The 18907-nt window shown below is 44.6% G+C and overlaps 1 protein-coding gene across 1 annotated transcript; it reads left to right on the forward strand.

Annotated features, from left to right (window-relative positions):
• Positions 1 to 1082: 1082 nt before the first annotated feature.
• lpla (lipoprotein lipase a) lies at positions 1083 to 14849 on the forward strand. The gene is made up of 10 exons (XM_061825107.1): positions 1083 to 1313; positions 2085 to 2296; positions 4119 to 4298; positions 5306 to 5417; positions 6772 to 7014; positions 9563 to 9805; positions 10767 to 10887; positions 11812 to 11994; positions 13008 to 13115; positions 13870 to 14849. Exons 1-10 carry the CDS (start codon positions 1211 to 1213, stop codon positions 13919 to 13921), a joined length of 1557 nt encoding a protein of 518 aa, XP_061681091.1. The 5' UTR covers positions 1083 to 1210; the 3' UTR covers positions 13922 to 14849.
• Positions 14850 to 18907: the final 4058 nt, after the last annotated feature.

Here is an 18907-nt window from a genome sequence, read left to right on the forward strand (position 1 = left end):
TAAAGTTATGAGAATTGTATAAAGACAAGAAGAGTGTAATGAGGCAGCACATTGGCTCCGCTGATAAAGTGTTGGCCTCACAGTTCTGAGGACCTGGGTTCAATCCCGGCCCCGCCTGTGTGGAATTTGCATGTTCTCCCCGTGCCTGCGTGGGTTTGCTCCGGGCACTCCGGTTTCCTGCCACATCCCAAAAAAAACATGCAACATTAATTGGGCACTCTAAATTGCCCGTAGGTGTGATTGTGAGTGCGGCTGTTCGAATCGATGTGCCCTGCGATCGGCTGGTGACCAGTTCAGGGTGTACCCTGCCACCTGCCTGTTGACAGGTGGGTATAGGCTCAAGCGCTCCCCACAACCCTAGTGAGGATAAGTGGCAAAGAAAATGGATGGAGTGTAATGATTGAAGTGAGTAGATTCTCTCTTTGAGCATCTGTTGTTGTTTACCGCTGCACCGTACGGTTCTAACACCAGGGGTCCCTGCTGCCTTTATTAATCGACATGATCAAAAATGGTAAAGGCCTTTGTTTTGTAGGAAAAAACTTTATAAAGGGTTTAGACTTTGGGGGTTGGGACAGAATACATAAAAATATATGCATAAAAAATGGAATTTCCCACATTCGCATGATTAAACATACCTCATAAAAATCAACACACAAATATGATATTTGATACACAGTCGTATGTTAATAAATGAGATTATTTCAGTAGTTATACCGACAGTATTGCGGATAGGCATATTGAAACATTTGAATATCATTTTTTGGTAGTTTTGATGACCATAGCACATACCGCTAACAAACACTGAAAATGAAATTCAAAAATCGCAACAATTTTTAAAAAAATATTTTCCGTAAGATGTTTTTAATAGGGAAATTTTGCAGCAATTGGCCTTCTGAAAATCGTTTTCCGGCGTTTGAAGATGATTTTGTGAAAAGTTTTTTAACCGCAGCGGCACAAAGTGAGTGACTGGGTCAAGGGGACCCTTGGGGAAACCCCGCCCTCTTGACCCTCACCCAATCACCTCGCGATATGCAAATGAGCTCCTCTTAAAGATGCCCCTTGGAGCGCCAAGCGTGACAGACCCGAAAGAAACTTCACTCGTCACTTTCATTGTATACGTATAGGAACCCCGCGACTTTTCTCTCCGTTTTTAAAAGTCGCCTGTCGACCCTCCGGCACTACTTTGGACAACACGCAACGTTTGAATAATATGGGAAAAGAAAACACGAGTTTTTTCACTGCTTGGATACTTTTGGGGAAAATCTTTGCCACTTTTTGTTCGGACCCTGAACTCACCACCAACACTGTGTTCGGTAAGAGCCACATAATCAATCCTTGGAATTCCCACTTCTTCCAAATATTATCCATCCATCCGTCCATCCATCCATTTTCTTAGCCGCTTATCCTCACAAGGCTCGCGGAGGTCCGATCCGCTGATGAATTTAATGCGGTAGTTTGACCGCGAATAATCCGAATCGAAGCCCGAAGAAAAAACGCCTGCACGTCTGCAAAGCATCTTGCACGTTGTGTTAATTCTGGATCCTCTGATCCAAAAAGAGATAATAATAATCATGATGATAATCAAGAACAGAAAAGAACATTTAACATAATTGTTGCTTTGATGGATCGGAATTAGGCGAAACTTGTGACGTATACAGGAGTGTTTTAAATGATAACTTGATTTCACGTTTAAAAAAAAAAAAAAAATTAAAAATGCTTTTCTTAGTGGAAGCCAAGTTAGAAAGATAATGGCATAGTTCATTTTAGCTTTGTTCAAATTTGCAATTGTAATTTAATGATACTACCAATAGTAATAATTTACTACCCGCTTCCATTTTCGGGAGGTTAATGTGCTGTATATGCAAAAGGGGGCGATATAGTCTTTGTTTTACGCACTTTCAGTGCCAGCAAAGATAAATACAGTATTTTTAAAAAATTTAAAAAAATTGGTGTTTTTTGTTACCTTGAGTAAAAAAATGAATGAAGGTGGGGGTGGGGGGGGTGGATTCGATTTTGCTATTTGTACACAGTGCTGTAATTTTGTGCCCCAATGACCTTTGTTGATTGTGCGTGTGTTGCGACAGCGAACAGCAGCGTCACCCCCACCACTCCGCCCGCCACCACCACACCCGAGTGGCTCGCCGACTACACCGACATCGAGTCCAAGTTCTCCCTCCGGACGGCCGAAGTTCCAGATGAAGACATGTGCTACGTCGTGCCCGGGAGGCCCGACACCATCCATGAGTGCGAGTACGACGCGCAGACGCAGTTGTTCGTCATCATCCACGGCTGGACGGTACGTGGCCGAAACCCTGAGAACGCGCGACCTCTTGACCTCAACGCGTGGAATGAGGGCCGTTAGGAATGCCGTCTGACCGGATGGGTTGTCCTTTGGTGAGGTTTGTTAGCAAGCGCATCCATTTTCTATAGCGCTTGACCTCATCGGGGGTCACGGGTGACTTAGGCTGACTTTGAGCGAGAGGCGAGTTACAGCCTGGACTGGTCGCCTGCCAATTGCAGTTCTTAGGATATTTAGATCCGAAAATGTGATTGTGAGTGCGATTACCCTGCCATTGGCTGGCAACCAGTTCAGGGTGTACCCCGCCTCCTGCCCGATGACAGCTGGGATAGGCTCCAGCACTCCCCGCGACCCTCGTGAGGATAAGCGGCAAAGAAAATGAATGGAAAGCTACTGCACATGTACCAACTATAGCGCGGATTTTAAAGTGATCGTTTAATGACCCCGAAACCCGAAACACAACGACCAAACGCGCTCAAGATCTGCTGTCGGCCACGGCTCGCACCCAGACACTCACACGCAGACCCACCAACGTCACATGCCACCCCGTCAGGGGAATCCCCGTCTTTTAAAAAACAAATATGTCAAGTACAGTGAAGAAAATAAGTATTTGGACACCCTGCTACGTTGCAAGTTCTCTCACTCGGAAATCATGGAGGGGTCTGAAATTTTCATCGTAGGTGCATGTCCACTGTGAGAGAGATAATCCAAAGAGAAAATTCCAGAAATCACAATGCATGGCACGGAAGATTCCCGTTTAAACCAGCACATGTCAAGGCCCGTCTTGAGTTTGCAAATGACCATTTGGATGATACAGAGGAGTCAAGGGAGAAAGTTTTGTGGTCAGATGAGACCAAAATGGAACTTTTTGGTCATAATTCCACTAACCGTGTCTGGCGGAAGACGAATGATGAATTCCATCCCAAGAACACCGTCCCTACTGTGAAGCATGAGGCATGATGCTACTGGGGGTGTTTTTCTGCAAATGGGACAGGACGACTGCACTGTATTAAGGAGAGGATGACGGCGGCCATGTATTGTGAGATTTTGGCCAACAACCTCTTTCCCTCAGTCATAGCATTGAAGATGGGTCTTGGCTGGGTCTCTCAACATGACAATGACCCGAAGCACACAGCCAGGAAAACCAAGGAGTGGCTCCGTAAGAAGCATATCAAGGTTCTGGCGCGGACTAGCCAGTCTCCAGACCTAAACCCAATAGAAAATCTTTGAAGGGAGCTGAAACTTTGCCCAGAAACCCGTCTGATTTCAAGAAGATCTGTGTGGAGGAGTGGGCCAAAATCCCTCCTGCAGTGTGTGCAAACCGAGTGAACAACTACAGGAAACATTTGACCTCTGTAATTGCAAACAAAGGCTACTGTACCAAACATTAACATTGGTTTTCTCAGGTGTTGAAATACTTATTTACAGCTGTATCACACAAATAAATCGTTAAAAAAAATCCGACATTATGATTTCTGGATTTTTCTTTTTAGATGATCTCTCTCACTGTGGACATGCACCCACGATGAAAATTTCGTCCATGATTTCTAAGTGGAAAACTGGCAACATAGCAGGGTGTTCAAATACTTATTTCGTCACTGTATTTACCCTACCAATGTATTTCAAAAGCGTGGTTAATTATGTTTTCATAACTTTAAAGTGTTTAGAGCAGATTTTTCCATATTGCCGGTGGTTCTGGAACATTCCATAGATCCGTTAGACGCAAATCCCGCGTGATTCCACTCGATAATCCGAGTCGGGAATGCGTCCAATCACCGGGCGGCATCTGAGCTCACGCGCGTGTGTCGCTACCGCGTAGGTAACGGGCATGTTTGAGAGCTGGGTGCCCAAGCTGGTGTCGGCTCTGTACGAGCGCGTGCCCGATGCCAACGTGATCGTGGTGGACTGGCTGACCCGCGCCAATCGGCACTACCCGACCTCCGCGGCCTACACCAAGCTGGTCGGCCGAGACGTGGCCAAGTTTATCACCTGGATACAAGTGAGTGCGCCGGCGTGATGAATTGTACGTGTACATAAAATCACCCCAAAATTATTTTTAAATGTTTACAAATTTTATTTATTATTTATTTTATAATATAATAATATATTTTATTATTATTTATATTTAGTATTATTATTACTTGGTTCAATGAGACGAAAAATTAAAGAAAAAGAAAAATGACTGTACTAGGTTTCCTCACTATACCGGTTCCATTTTTACGACAGTAAAGTTGCCAAAATTCATGCAAAAAAAAAGAAAATTCATAGATTTGGAGTTTTTGTGCTGTTTGGATCCTCGCAGGCTACCTAATGGATCGGAAAAAAAAATATAAAAGAAAAAAAATGAATCATATTGTTTCTCAGGATGCAACAACACGACTTAAAGCGTACAAATAAAAGCAAAATTCTTAATAATTTTGTGTTTGGTTGCAACAATTCAGATATATTGGAAAGAAATACTATTGTAAATTTATGAAGCATATGTTACAACCCGTCTTAAAGTACATTTTGTCTAAACTTTCACATCAAAAGTGAGCAAATGACGATCAAAACAAGAAATTAGTTTTCGATCTTTGATACGGTTTGCAGGTAAATAGTTTTGTAATATTCTCCAATAACTGGTCCTTAGCGGTTCTTTTATTTATGTGACCAATTAGTATATGATGATATTGCATTTGAAAATCTTTCCCGCATGTTGTGATTTTCCTATAAATACTTTGCAAGAATCAGTTTTAGATCAGCATTTCATATTCTCGTATATTCAAAAATGTTACAGCAGTAAATTGAAGTCGTTTGACTCGACTCCCTAGCCAAAGTTTGTATTATTATTATTATTATTATTTTTAAACGGACCGCTCAATTCCTCTAATCCCCGATTATATTCCAAAAAGGCTTTTCAACGCAGGTAGCCGCGGAAGCTTCCGGATGTCGCGCCGCCAGTCATTGGTCGGCAATCCTCACGTGAGACAAACGTGAGACAGGTTGTTGTTGTTGTGACGTGTTCAGAAAGAACTGCAGCTGCCCTGGGACCGGATCCACCTGCTGGGCTACAGTCTTGGGGCGCACGTGGCCGGGATCGCCGGCGACCTCACCGACCACAAGATCAGCAGGATCACAGGTGAACCCCGCTGAATTAAGCCGTAAGCTTCTTCTTGAGTAGTACAAGGTACATTGTAACACTAGTGGTAATTTCATCCAAATAAATTACATATGGTGGCACCGTGGATCAGCTGGTAAGGCGTAGGCCTCACAGTTCCGAGGACCGGGGTTCGATCCCGGATCCGCCTGTGTGGCGTTTGCATGTTCTCCCCGTGCCTGCGTGGTTTTTCTCTGGGCACTCCGGTTTCCTCCCACATCCTAAAAACATGCAGCATTAATTGGACACGCTAAATTGCCCATAGGTGTGATTGTGAGTGCAACCGTCCTCTCTCTCAATGTGCCCTGCGATTGGCTGGCGACCAGTTCTGGGTGTAACCCCCCCCCCCCGCCCGTTGACAGCTGGGATAGGCTCCGGCATTCCTCGCGACCCTCGTGAGGATAAGCGGCAAAGCAAATGGATGGATGAGAAATTGCATACGAATTTAATAAAAATGGGAATCTGAAGCCCTGAATCTTCTAAAACAAACATTTTGAAAATATTAAATGCAAATATAGTGCGCCTTATATTGCAAAAAAAAAAAAATGTAATGTAATGTACAAATGCACTGAAAAGGATTAATTAAGTTGTAAAATAATTAAGTTTAAACTACTGTAATATAATATAATATATCCATCCATCCATTCATTTTCTTTGCCGCTTATCCTCACAAGGGTCATGGGGGAGTGCTGGAGCCTATCCCAGCTGTCAACGGGCAGGAGGCGAGGTACACCCTGAACTGGTTGCAAGCCAGTCACAGTAATATAATATAATATAATATAATATAATATAATATATATATATATATATTTTTTGCAAACTTACATACATTTAGAGTCACTGCTTTAAAAGATTTTTTTTGTTTTGGAAGGGGGGTTTACAGTATCCTTACACACTAAAATACTAAACACTAAGAGACATTATTATTGTTTTTTTTATGGTATGTTTTTTACTAAAAAGGAAGTGTGCCTAATGAAGTGGGGGACACTTCCTCACTGCACAACTGGAAGCGATAATTTTGCGCGTTGTTATTGTGTATAACAAAGCCTCCGTACGCAGACGTGGGAAATATCGATTCGGTTTTCGAACAAATCGGTTCTCGAACCGCCTTCTGGAACAGAATGTGGTCGAGAACCGAGGTTGTACTGTATAATAATATAATCTGTTGGCTCTGACCTTCCATATCTGTAAATATGTGCACATGCCTCGTTAGCGCGAGTTGGTCCATCTTGGAAATCTCGGCCCCAACTTCTCCGACGACTTTGCACTTGAGTGGAGGTCGAAGCCCTTGTCAGCGTATCTACAACACCGTAACATGACAATCTGTCCACCGCAGGACTGGATCCCGCCGGTCCGACCTTCGAGGACGCCGACGAGCAGAACGCGCTGTCCCGGGACGACGCCCAGTTCGTGGACGTCCTGCACACCAACACCCGAGGCTCGCCGGGCCGCAGCATCGGCATCCAGAAGCCCGTGGGCCACATCGACATCTACCCCAACGGGGGCACCTTCCAGCCGGGCTGCGACATCCAGAACACCCTCAGGGGGCTCGCGCTCGAAGGCATCAAGGGCCTACAAAGTATGTACTGTCGCCACTTTTGGATTAAGAACTGAAACTCTGGCACTCTTGTGACCTCTGTGAGGATGAGCGGCTTAGAAAATGAAATGGAAGGATGTCATATGCGTGGTAACATTGAGACAACTCTCAGATGGTCTTCCAAAAAAAACAGCCTTGGCGTTCAGACATTTTGGCAGTTTGCGCTCTCAACGTAAAGAATTCTTTTAGATCGCACAGACCTGCTCCGACCCATGTCGAGATGAAAGTCCCGTTCGATGATTTGCTGCTTCGCCCCGCAGAACGTGACCGAGATCTCCCGGCGCTAAACCGTTCTCGTGGGAGTTTAGCCCCGGGTCGGGTAGAAAAAGTACAAACGCGTGAAAGCGCATAGAATTCTGGAGTCAGGCGGAAAAGATTTTCTCTTTGGTTACCGCCAGTGAGATTAAAGAACCATAATGGAAGTTATGTTTTTGCTTGTGTTCGTGTACTTACTGTACTCTACAGTTTATTTTGTGGAGGACCAGTTGATTTTTATTCTGGTTCTTGGAAAGCAGGTGATGTCCTGCAATTTGTTGTAGAACACGGTGAGAATTCCTCCAAGTTCCATCCATCCGTCCATTTTCTGAGCTGCTTATCCTCACTATCCCAACTGTCATCAGGGCAAGGTGCACCCTGAACTGGTTTCCAGCTCAATCGCAGGGCACATCGAGACAAACAGCCGCACTCACAATCACACCTAGGGGCAATTTAGAGTGTCCAATTAATTGTTGCCTGTTTTTGGGATGTGGGAGGAAACCGTAGTGCCCCGTAGAAAACTCACGCAGGGACAGGGAGAACACGTAAACTCCACATAGGCGGGGCCGGGATCGAACGCGGGTCCTCAGAACTGTGAGGCCAACGTTTTACCAGATGATCCACCATGCCCCCATTTATGATATATGACAATTTGAAATATTGGTACAGATTTTTACAGGAATCATGGAAATTGACACTCTAGATTTGTCTTCACGGGTCACATAAAATCATGTGGCGGGCCTGATCTGGCCCCCGGGCCTTGAGTTTGACACCTGTGTCTTAGAGGGCCGTTATGACTGTGGAACGAAAATATTTCATCATCTCATCATAGTTACATCATCAGTTTATGAACTAATTTTGGAATCAGAAATCAGGGGTAATGTGTTTTTCAACTATTCACATTTGGTAACACAAAAATGCTTGTAATATCTCAACTTTATCATTTATGATATACCCATCCATTCATTTTCTTTGCGGCTTATCCTCACAAGGGTCACGGGGAGTGCTGGAGCCTATTCCAGCTGTCTTCGGGCAGGAGGCGGGTTACACCCTGAACTGGTTGCCAGCTCAATCGCATAGCACATTGAGACAAACAGCCGCACTCACAATCACACCTAGGGGCAATTTAGAGTGTCCAATTAATGTCGCGGGCTTTTGGGATGTGGGAAGAAACCGGAGTGCCCGGAGAAAAGCCACGGAGGCGCGGGGAGAACACGCAAACTCCACATAGGCGGGGTCGGGATCGAACCCGGGTCCTCAGAAATGTGAGGCCAACACTTTCCAGCTGATCCACTGTTCCAGCTTTCCTCCAAGTAGTTCACCAGATTTGACCACTTTCTAAAACACGTTACTGCCAACTAGAGGACTGGAGTGGGACACTCTCCACCACAACACTTTACAAAATGACAACCCCTCAAGTCTGTTGGTTTTTTTTTTTTTTTTTTGCTTGTTTACATTTTTCGTCTTAAAAAAAAACAAGCAAACAAAAAACTTTCATAACAGCAAAACAAGTCAACCCCCCCTGAAAAAATAAGATCGAGTGTAAATTGGGATAGGTTCCAAGAAAATAAAGACAGATGTGAGTAACTGGGATGCCTTCATTAAAAAAAAAAGTTTTAATATTCCACAAAGATGATCCTAAAACAGTTTAATACACATGCACACGTGTCCAACTATATTTGGCTTAAAAATAACAAATGATCTGATTTCGAAAAATTGTACTGGAAATGCATTCCCCAACAGAGAAAGATGCTAGTCTGTCAGTCAAGATGGATCACGTCAGCGTTCAATTCATTTTCATAAAGTGGCGTCATGTCGGCCATCTGTGTGTCGGTCTGCAGTCCATTTTGAAGCATATTTGTCTCTGCCCAATAAAAAAGAATACATTTTTTGTTTGTAATTTCTCTTAAACCAGAGTTAAATTAAATTTTACTTTTAAATCTAAATTGAAAAATGAAATCTAATTTTTTTAAATTATTTTATTTAGAATTAATCATTTATTACAATATTTTGGGGATTTTAGAATTAAAACAATAATCTCAATGTTTTTTACATTCAGTACTTTGTACATGCTTTTCACTTGACAGTAAAGATATTGCGTGATTTCTTGCAAAATTTTCCCACAAATTCCCAAGAACCCAAACTCAGTAAATCTATCACATCCCAGCGGTGCAGAGGCGGACCCAAATGCAGGACTCCCAGGCAAAGGCATAATGTTCAGTGGGTTTTATTATTAACTTATTCTCGTGTATGTTTGTGTGCGTGACGCGTGCAGACATGGACCAACTGGTGAAGTGTTCCCACGAGCGCTCCATCCACCTGTTCATCGACTCGCTGCTCAACACGCAGCAGCAGAGCGTGGCCTTCCGCTGCAACTCGCGCGAGGCTTTCAACAAGGGCCTGTGCCTCAGCTGCCGCAAGAACCGCTGCAACAAGATCGGCTACAACATCAACAAGGTCCGCATGACGCGCAGCACCAAGATGTACCTCAAGACCCGGGAAATTATGCCCTACAAAGGTAAACGTCCCCGTATTATTATTATTATCCTCATTATTCATTTGTGCATAGAATCAGTCCACATTACGTTCACCGAATTGCAGTACAAGTACCGTAATTTCTGGCCTACAGAGCGCACCTGATTACAAGCCTCACCCAGCACATTTGTAAAGGAAATACCATTTGGTACATACATAAGCCGCACCTGTGTAAAAGCCACAAGTGCCCACATTGAAACACGGGAAATTGACAAAGAAAGACGGTTCACAGAAAGCGTTTTCAAAGTTTTAATACGTTAGCTTAACATAGCAACAACACGGTAGCATGAACAGGGCTAGTTAAAAATACAAAACGAAAACATACCGGTAAAAAAAAAAAAAAAAAACAGCTGCGGCAACTGGACAGTAGCAACACGGTAGCACAGCACTAACAGCAGAGTTTAAAAAAAAACATACCTAAATCACTGTTACGCGGCAATAACACAGCAGCAACACGCTAGCACAGCGCTAACGCTACCGTGGTGCTAACACTAGCACGGGGCTAACAGGGCCAGTTAAAAAAAACATACCAGTAAAAATCCCTGACAACAGTAACACAGCAGCAACACACTAGCATAGCGCTAACGCTAGCGCAGCGCTAACAAGGCCAGTCCAAAAAAAAAAACATACCAGTAAAACTCACTGATACACGGCACTAACACAGCAGCAACACGCTAGCGCAGCGCTAACAGGGTCGATTAAAAAAACCATACCGATAAAAGTCACTTCCTCGGCACATATATTCCACCGGTCTCACTTTTACCTTTTCCACTCGAGCTGCACAAATTAGCCGCATCACCGCTTAAAAAAAGTCCCGGCTTATAGGCCGGAAATTACGGTACTTCAGCAGGCTGCGAGTACTCAAGAGGTCACGTTAAACATTTCGAAGGGCGGGTGTTAAATATCCGGACTTCAACGCTTCTTATTGTCCTTGTCGTTTGAAGTTTTCCACTACCAAGTGAAGATGCATCTGTTCAGCAAGAAAAAGCAGACCTTCAGTCAGCAGCCCGTCAAAATTTCCCTGCATGGAACCCGCGGAGAGAAAGAAGACGTCCACTTTGTCTTGTACGTATGACAATTCCGACACACGTGACGTTGAGAAAATTATGATTGCCATAAATTCGTAGTAGGGTGTTATAACATTATACCGAGAGGTTTTGTTTCCCTCCAATATTACCGCATGGTGGATCAGCTGGTAAAGTGTTGGCCTCACAGTTCTGAGGACCCGGGTTCGATCCCCGGCCCGCCTCTCTGAGTGGAGTTTGCGTGCCTGCGTGGGTTTTCTCCGGGCACTCCGGTTTCCTCCCACATCCCAACAACATGCAACATTCATTGGACACTCTAAATTGCCCCTAGGTGTGAATGTGAGTGTGGCTGTTTGTCTCGATGTGCCCTCCGATTGGCTGGCGACCAGTTCAGGGTGTAGACCGCCTCCTGCCCGTTGACAGCTGGGACAGGCTCCAGCACTCCCCACAACCCTCGTGAGGATAAGCAGCAAAAGAAAATGAATGGATGGATTACCATTATTTAGCTTTAAAAATCAAGCTGATGGAAGTTTGTGTGGCATCATTGTGCGACAGCGCGTTTTGGTTTTAAACTCGAGGCCCGGGGGCCAGTTCCGGCCCGCCGTATCATTTTATGTGGGCCGCGAAGGAAAATTATGTGTCAACTTCAAAGATTTTTGTTAAAATCTGTAACAAAATTTTAAATTGTCACATCATAAATGATAATGTTGAGATATTGCAAGAATTTTTTGCCGTTAGCAAACATCAACAATAGCTGAAAATCCCTTTCCCCTTGATTTTAGATTCCAAAACTAGTCCATATGTTTCATTTCACGTGTGATTAAAGATTTTTTTTATGGTTTCACAGTCATGACGGCCCCTCTGAGGGAAACAGTAACTAAATTGTGGCTCGCGACAAAAAATTAGTTTGACACCCGCGTGGCACCCGCTCACGACATTTGAGCGTCTCCCCTCTCTCGCACAGGCCCGTCATGAACGCCAACAGCACGCTGTCCTTCCTCGTCACCACCGACGTGGACGTCGGGGACCTGTTGATCGTCAAGCTGCGCTGGGAGAAGGACTCCATCATCAGCTTCTCGGACCTGTGGGGCACCAGCAAGTTCTACGTCCGGAAACTGCGCATCAAGTCCGGGGAGACCCAGTCCAAGTGAGTCTATTTTTGAGTAAGCCTCTTTCAAGTCCAGGGTTTACCAACCGGCATTGAGCCAAGGCACATATTTTACACACACCACACGGCAAATAAGTAAAGTATATACAGTAGTTTCCGCGACCCTCGTGAGGATAAGCGGCAAAGAAAATGGATGGATGGATGGATGGATGGATGGATACACAGTAGTACTTCGACATTTCTGTGTTGTTGATGCACTTTCAGCCATTTAGCGAATGGGACAAAATGTCACGTCGTGTGTCATTATCCAAGCCGCTTATCCTCACAAGGGTTGCGGGAAAGCTGAAGCCTATCCCAGCTTCCTTCGGGCGAAAGGCGGACTGCACCCTGAACCGATCGCCGGGCATCACTGATCTGGGATCGATCCCACGCTGCCCGCACCAAAGGCAGGCGTGTGTACTCAGTCACTCACATTTGAAAAAATGTACGGGTGTGGTCTACCAGTCATGCCCGCGGGTATAAAGTGACAGGTGTGGTCCACCCTGAACTGGTTGCCAGCTCAATCGCAGAGCACATTGAGACAAACAGACACACTCATAATCACACCTTGGGACAATTTGGAGTGTCCAATTAATGTTGCATGTGTTTGGGATGTGGGAGGAAACTGGCGTGCCCGAAGAAAACCCACGTAGGCATGGGGAGAACATGCAAACTTCACACAGTTGGGGCTGGGATTGAACCTGGGACCTCAGAACTGTGAGGCCAACGCTTTACCTGCTGATCCACCGTGCCACCCCTTTTTAATGTACTCAATGTGGAATTTCTAGGACAAAAAAAAAAAATAAAAATCATACTTTTCAGAACGATTAAGTGAAATTGTGAAATTTGCCATGTAATGCCAGTGATTAGTTATTAGTGATTAGATTAGCAATCACTAAATTGCCAATCATTTTTGATTAGATTAAGGTAAGGTAAGGTATAAAAATGGGGGGGGGAGTGTCAATTCACCCCAGCTTGCAGATGTATTACGTTTGTTATGATTAATAATGCAGGGTGATCTTCAGCGCAAAGGAAGCAGAGTTCACTGACCTGGTCAGGGGAGGAGAAGATGCAATTTTCGTCAAGTCCAAAGAAGACAAGATGAGCCGCAAAGAGAAACTGTAAGTTGGAGAGGAGACGCGCAAAATGTTACCGTCAGCTGGAACCGACTCGAGAATCAGTTGCACACAATCCTAAAAATAAGAATAAAAATGATTAATGTTCAACGAATTGATTGCTATGCCCCTCCCTTATCCAAAGTAAGACAACCCCGATACCTTGTGGGGGATTTTTCAGCACGGGGGAACACTCAGACCGGGGGGATTTTTCAGCACGGGGGAATTTTCAGACCGGGGGGATTTTCAGACTGGCGAATTTTCAGACTGGGAGATTTTTCAGCACGGGGGAATTGTCAGACCGGGGGAACGCTCAAACCGGGGGATATTTCAGCACGGGGGAATTTTTAGGACCGGGGGATTTTTCAGCACGGGGGAATTTTCAGACTGGGGGGGGTAATTTTCAGCACGGGGGACTTTTCAGCACGGGGGAATTTTCAGCACGGGGGAATTTTCAGTACGGGGGAATTTTCAGACTGGGGGATTTTTCAGACCGGGGGAATTTTCAGCATGGGGGATTTTTCAGCATGGGGGAATTTTCAGCACAGGGATTTTTCAGACCGGGGGAATTTTCAGACTGGGGGATTTTTCAGCACGGGGGATTTTTCAGACCAGGGGAATTTTCAGCACGGGGGAATTTTCAGAACGGGGGGATTTTTCAGCACGGGGGAGCGCTCAGACCGTCACACCGGCGCACGTTTGCATATGCCTCGGCATTTGCAGCCGCACGTCTTGAACTCTCTTCTTGTCTGTGCTGCAGGATGTACAAGTTGAAGACGCAGGGAAGTCTGTTTGGTCAGAATGATGCCTGAAGATGAACAACGTGCCCCCATCATCATCATCATTATCGTAAAAAATGGACGAAGCATTGCAATCGGCGATCAAAGCCGACACCATCTATATGCGGCGTGACTGGCGACAATGGGAATTTTTTTTTTTACCCAAGGAATGGATGCGCTCGCATTTGACATTTGTACACGTTCTGTTTGCAATCATTTGTTTATGCTCACGTTTGTTCGTACACACATATTGTGCCTACATGAACGATGGATTTTTTTCGCTTCTGCGCACGATTCAGGGTGACAGGCACGCATTTAAGCAGATTTTTCGAGCGTTTGTCCTAAAAATGCAAAAAAAAAAAAAAATTGATAATTTTTTGTCCCTTTGCCTAACTACTAACCGCCAACAATCGACGGGGACCAAAGAATTGTTGACTATCTACTGTATCGAATTGGTGTTGTGAATACCATTTGAGAAAAAAAAATAATCTGTGTTTTATATTTGGATTTCTGATTTGAGTTTTTGGTTATTGTATTACACAAGTCACTTTTATTAAAAGATTCACGCTCGGTTTGAGATTGCAGCCTTGATTTCAAACGCCACACACGTGATAAGATGGCTGGAAATAAAAAACAAAAATCCACACGCAAGCCGCTGCGAACGTGCAACAGGCCCTCGTACAACATAGCCGCAATACATCTGAAGAATACGCCGTGTTGTATTTATTGAATGTACATTTATATATTTGTATATTAAGCTGTAATATAATTTGCTATCATTTTCTGTATTTTGATAAAAAGCTGTTTTGTGATTATTCTTCAAACGTGCCGGCCGTCGGAATGAAGGATCCGACGGGCCCCCCTCCCCGCGCCGGCCGTTGAGCGCATTTATCAACTGATTTGCGGTGCACTGTATTATGAAAAATCCCAAGGAGGTTCAATAAAGTTACAAAATGACATATTTTGACTGCTCAACTTGCATTTATTGGACATTTATAGAAATAAAAAAAAACTATAACAATCAGCCATATTGTTTCTGATCAGCTGATGCTGTGCTTGAGTCCCAAATAGAAACAAAACACGACATGAAACTAAAAATCTCAAAGAAACTACATTCACATCATTTGAGCATATATGGATATAAAAAAAGTCTACACACCCCTGTTGGAATACCGTATTTATATTATATAAAAAGTGAGAACGAGGGGAAATATTTCAAAACTTTTTCCACCATTAATGTGACCGATAAAGGTGTATGATTCTAAACCCTAACCGCAAATAAAATTTGGTTGTTTTAGTGGGCTTTTCTTGACATTTTAGTAGTGACTTCTCAAAGGAAACCATGGTCCACAGAGCGCTTCTGAGTAATCCATCCATTTTCTTATCCGCTCATCCTCACAAGGGTCACAGGGAGTTCTGGAGCCTATCCCAGCTGTCAACATGCAGGAGGCAGGGTACACCTTGAACTGGTTGCCAGCCAATCGCAGGGCACATGGAGACAAACAGCTGCGATCACAATCACACCTAGGGGCAATTTACAGTGTCCAATTAGTGTTTTTTGGGATGTGGGAGGAAAGCGGAGTGCCCAGAGAAAACCCACGCAGACACAGGGAGAACATGCAAACTCCACACTGGCGCGTCAGGGATTGAACCCGGAACTTCAGAACTGTGAGGCCAACACATTCCAGCTGAGCCACCGTGCCACGCGAGACTGAGATCAATTATTTCAAAACATTTTCCATAAAGGTGTATGATTCTGATTAGCTGCAAATAAAGTTCAAAATAAATAATCACAGGGCACATAATAACAGACAACAGTCACACTCACAATCACACCTACGGGCAATTTAGAGCATCCAATTAATGTTACATGTTTTTGGGACGTGGGAGGAGAAAACCATGCAAACTCCACGCTGGCAGGTCTGGGATTGAACCCAGGACCATAGAACTGAGAGACCAACATTTTACCAGCTGATCCACCGTGCCACCTTCTGAGTAGTCATAAGTTTCAAAAGTATTAGTCAGTTGAAATGCACCCAAAAAAAAAGAAATTCAAAGGTATGAAATATAATGTGGAACACAGTGAAGACAATATAGTTCAACGGTGACATTATTCATATCAAATATCCATGTTGACACGGAGGGCTGGCGGCGAAACCCTCAAAAGTTCCAGACAGAGACAAGACGAAATGTCGTTCGGGAGGCTGCCAAGTATGCAGACAGCAACACTGAAGAAGCGACCGGAATCTCTGGCAAGCACCGGCCGGTTAGTGCATATTACAACATCTTCTTTCGTCACATGTCTGGGCTACGAAGTGATGGAGGGTGATGAGATGGAAGCCTTATCTTACACAACCAAAAAAAAAAAAAAAAAAAAAAACACTCACTTGAAGTCTTTCAAATACATGTAGGAAAACAAAGGTTGACCTTTTTGGCCATAATTCCCAAAGCAATATTTGGGTGTAAATACGACACTGCTTGTCACCAAAAGAACACCGAACCTCCAGTGAAATATGGCGGCGGCTAGCTTCGCGCTTTGGGTCTGCTTTTCTTCCGCCGGAACTCAAACGTGAGTCACTGCTCAAAACCTTCAGGCTGGAAATCAAAGAGCATGTCAGGAAAAGGCGACAAAAATATCCATTCACACATTTTCTTTGCCGCTTATCCTCACAAGGGTCGCGGGAGTGCTGGAGCCAATCCCAGCTGTCAACGAGCAGGAGGCGGGGTACACCCTGAACTGGTTGCCAGCCAATCGCAGGGCACATAGAGACAGACAACAGCCACACTCACAATCACACCTATGGGCAATTTAGAGTCTCCAATGAATGGATGTTTTTGTGGCAGGAAAACGGAGTGCCCGGAGAAAACCCACACAGGTACGTGGATAACATGCAAACTCCAAACAGGCGGGGCCGGGATTTGAACCGCGGTCTTCAGAACTGCGGAGGCGACACCCTACAGCTGCGCTACCATGCCGCGCATTCCTCGAAATAACCAAAGCCAATTCTTGGAAATGTACAATATGAATTCCAAGACAATTTTCTTGTCTCCAGCTATTATTTTTAATTGCTTTATTGGCATTCTCCCAGCACTTTGGAATCATTTTACTTTTGTGATCCCACATTTTTATTTTTTTTCATTCCATTCCCTCGGGCGGGAAAAAAAAAGGGAGATACAGATTTTCGAGGAAAACATTTCAAAGCTGACGGAGGAATATAAGCAAGACAGCTGCAGCGACGTGGTGTGCGCGTAAGTGGTACTTGAGAGAACGAGGAGACTAAAACAGCATGTTACTCTATCCACCCATCCATTCTCTTAGCCGCTTATCCTCATAAGGATCACAGGGAGTGCCGGAGCCTATCCCAGTCGCTCGCATTTGAAAAATGTACGGGTGTTGTCATGCCTGTGGATATAAAGTTACGAGTGTGGTCCAGCAGTCATGCCCGCGGATATAAAGTTGCGGGCGTGTGTTCTGTTTGTAATTATGAGTGCAGCTCTTTAAGAGCGGGGGGGGGGTAAACTAGGAAGTAAAAGTAAGCCGTAAGCGCCCGTCAAATCAAATCGCAAATCCCATCTATCCACTTTCTTTGCCGCTTATCCTCACGAGGGTCGTGGGAGTGCTGGAGCGTATCCCAGCTGTCAATAGGCAGGAGGCGGGGTATACCCTGAACTGGTTGCCACCCAATCGCAGGGCACATCGAGACAAATAGTCGCACTCACAATCACACCTTGGGGCAATTTTAGTGTCCAAATCATGTTGCATGTTTTTGGGATGTGGGAGGAAACCGGAGTGCCCGGAGGAAACCCACACGGGCACGGGGAGAACATGCAAAGGGCCGCAAATGAACCCTGGTCCTCAGAACTGTGAGGCCAACGCTTTACAGCTGCGCCACTGTGCCGCCATAAAAATAAATCCCAGTATTTTGAATTAGCATTTCATACTGTAACTGCGATTGAATATTAGTTTATTGCACGGTGTTTGAGCATCGGACTTTGGCTAAAGTGCCTTTTTTTTCTCCGTTACTGCACTAGCAGGGTGATGTGAGGAAAAAAAAAGGGGGGGGGAGGCCCAGATGTCCTGAAGAGGCCCCTTGTGTTAAGCCTCGCAGCCTGTGTCCTGGAATGTCAGTCGGCCGTGTAGGTGACCGCTAACACGCTGCTAGCCGCTCAAGCGCGCCACAAATTTAATAAACTTCCCAGAAAACTAAATCTGATTGCCAAATAGTTGTTTTCCAAAGAAGCACCAATGTTTGCAAATTTCTTCTGGACATGCTGCAGCTGCTGTTTATAACTCAGTAAATAATGCAATATAACTTTCATAACATCATAGTATCAGGTCCGCTGTGGGCATGGTGCTGTTCTGAGATTTTGGACATGAGTATTTTTCACATTTCGCCACCCTGACTGGGATAAGCACCATCTAGTTGTCACGAGCCATCGGTGCGGGGAGAACCCAAAATGCAGGACTCCGAGGCAAAGGCATAATGTCCATCGATCGATATCCCGGACCGCCTGTGTTGAGTTTTCCTCCCACATCCCAAAAAACATACAACATTAATTGGACACTCCAAATTGCCTCTAGGTGTGATTGTGAGTGTGACTGTATGTCTCAAGGTGCCCTGTGATTAGCTGGTGACCAGTTCAGGGCGTAACCACCCTCCCCGTTGACAGCTGGGATAGAGTCCTGCACTCCCCATGACCCTCGTGAGGATAAATGGATGGATCTATATACTGTATATATAAAAACATATTTTGTATTTGTGAGTGAGATGTGGCGCATGCCCGTGGACGATGTGGACATCAAAGAGGATCCAATCTACTTAAAAAAAAAGAAAGATGTTGAAGAACTCAGTATTGGAACTTGCACTACGGTGGCTGACTTGGACAAACAATGAATGCAAAACAATAGTCAGTAAGCTGTTTTCACAGAGTGCTTTCGGGTGTTTTAAATAAAGTCTAAAATGTGCTCTAATGTGGTTGTCGTTTTTTTGTGTGTGTGTTTTTTTTAATAACTGCACT

Source organism: Syngnathoides biaculeatus, chromosome 7, assembly GCF_019802595.1.
Source record: "Syngnathoides biaculeatus isolate LvHL_M chromosome 7, ASM1980259v1, whole genome shotgun sequence".
Lineage (NCBI taxonomy): Eukaryota > Metazoa > Chordata > Actinopteri > Syngnathiformes > Syngnathidae > Syngnathoides > Syngnathoides biaculeatus.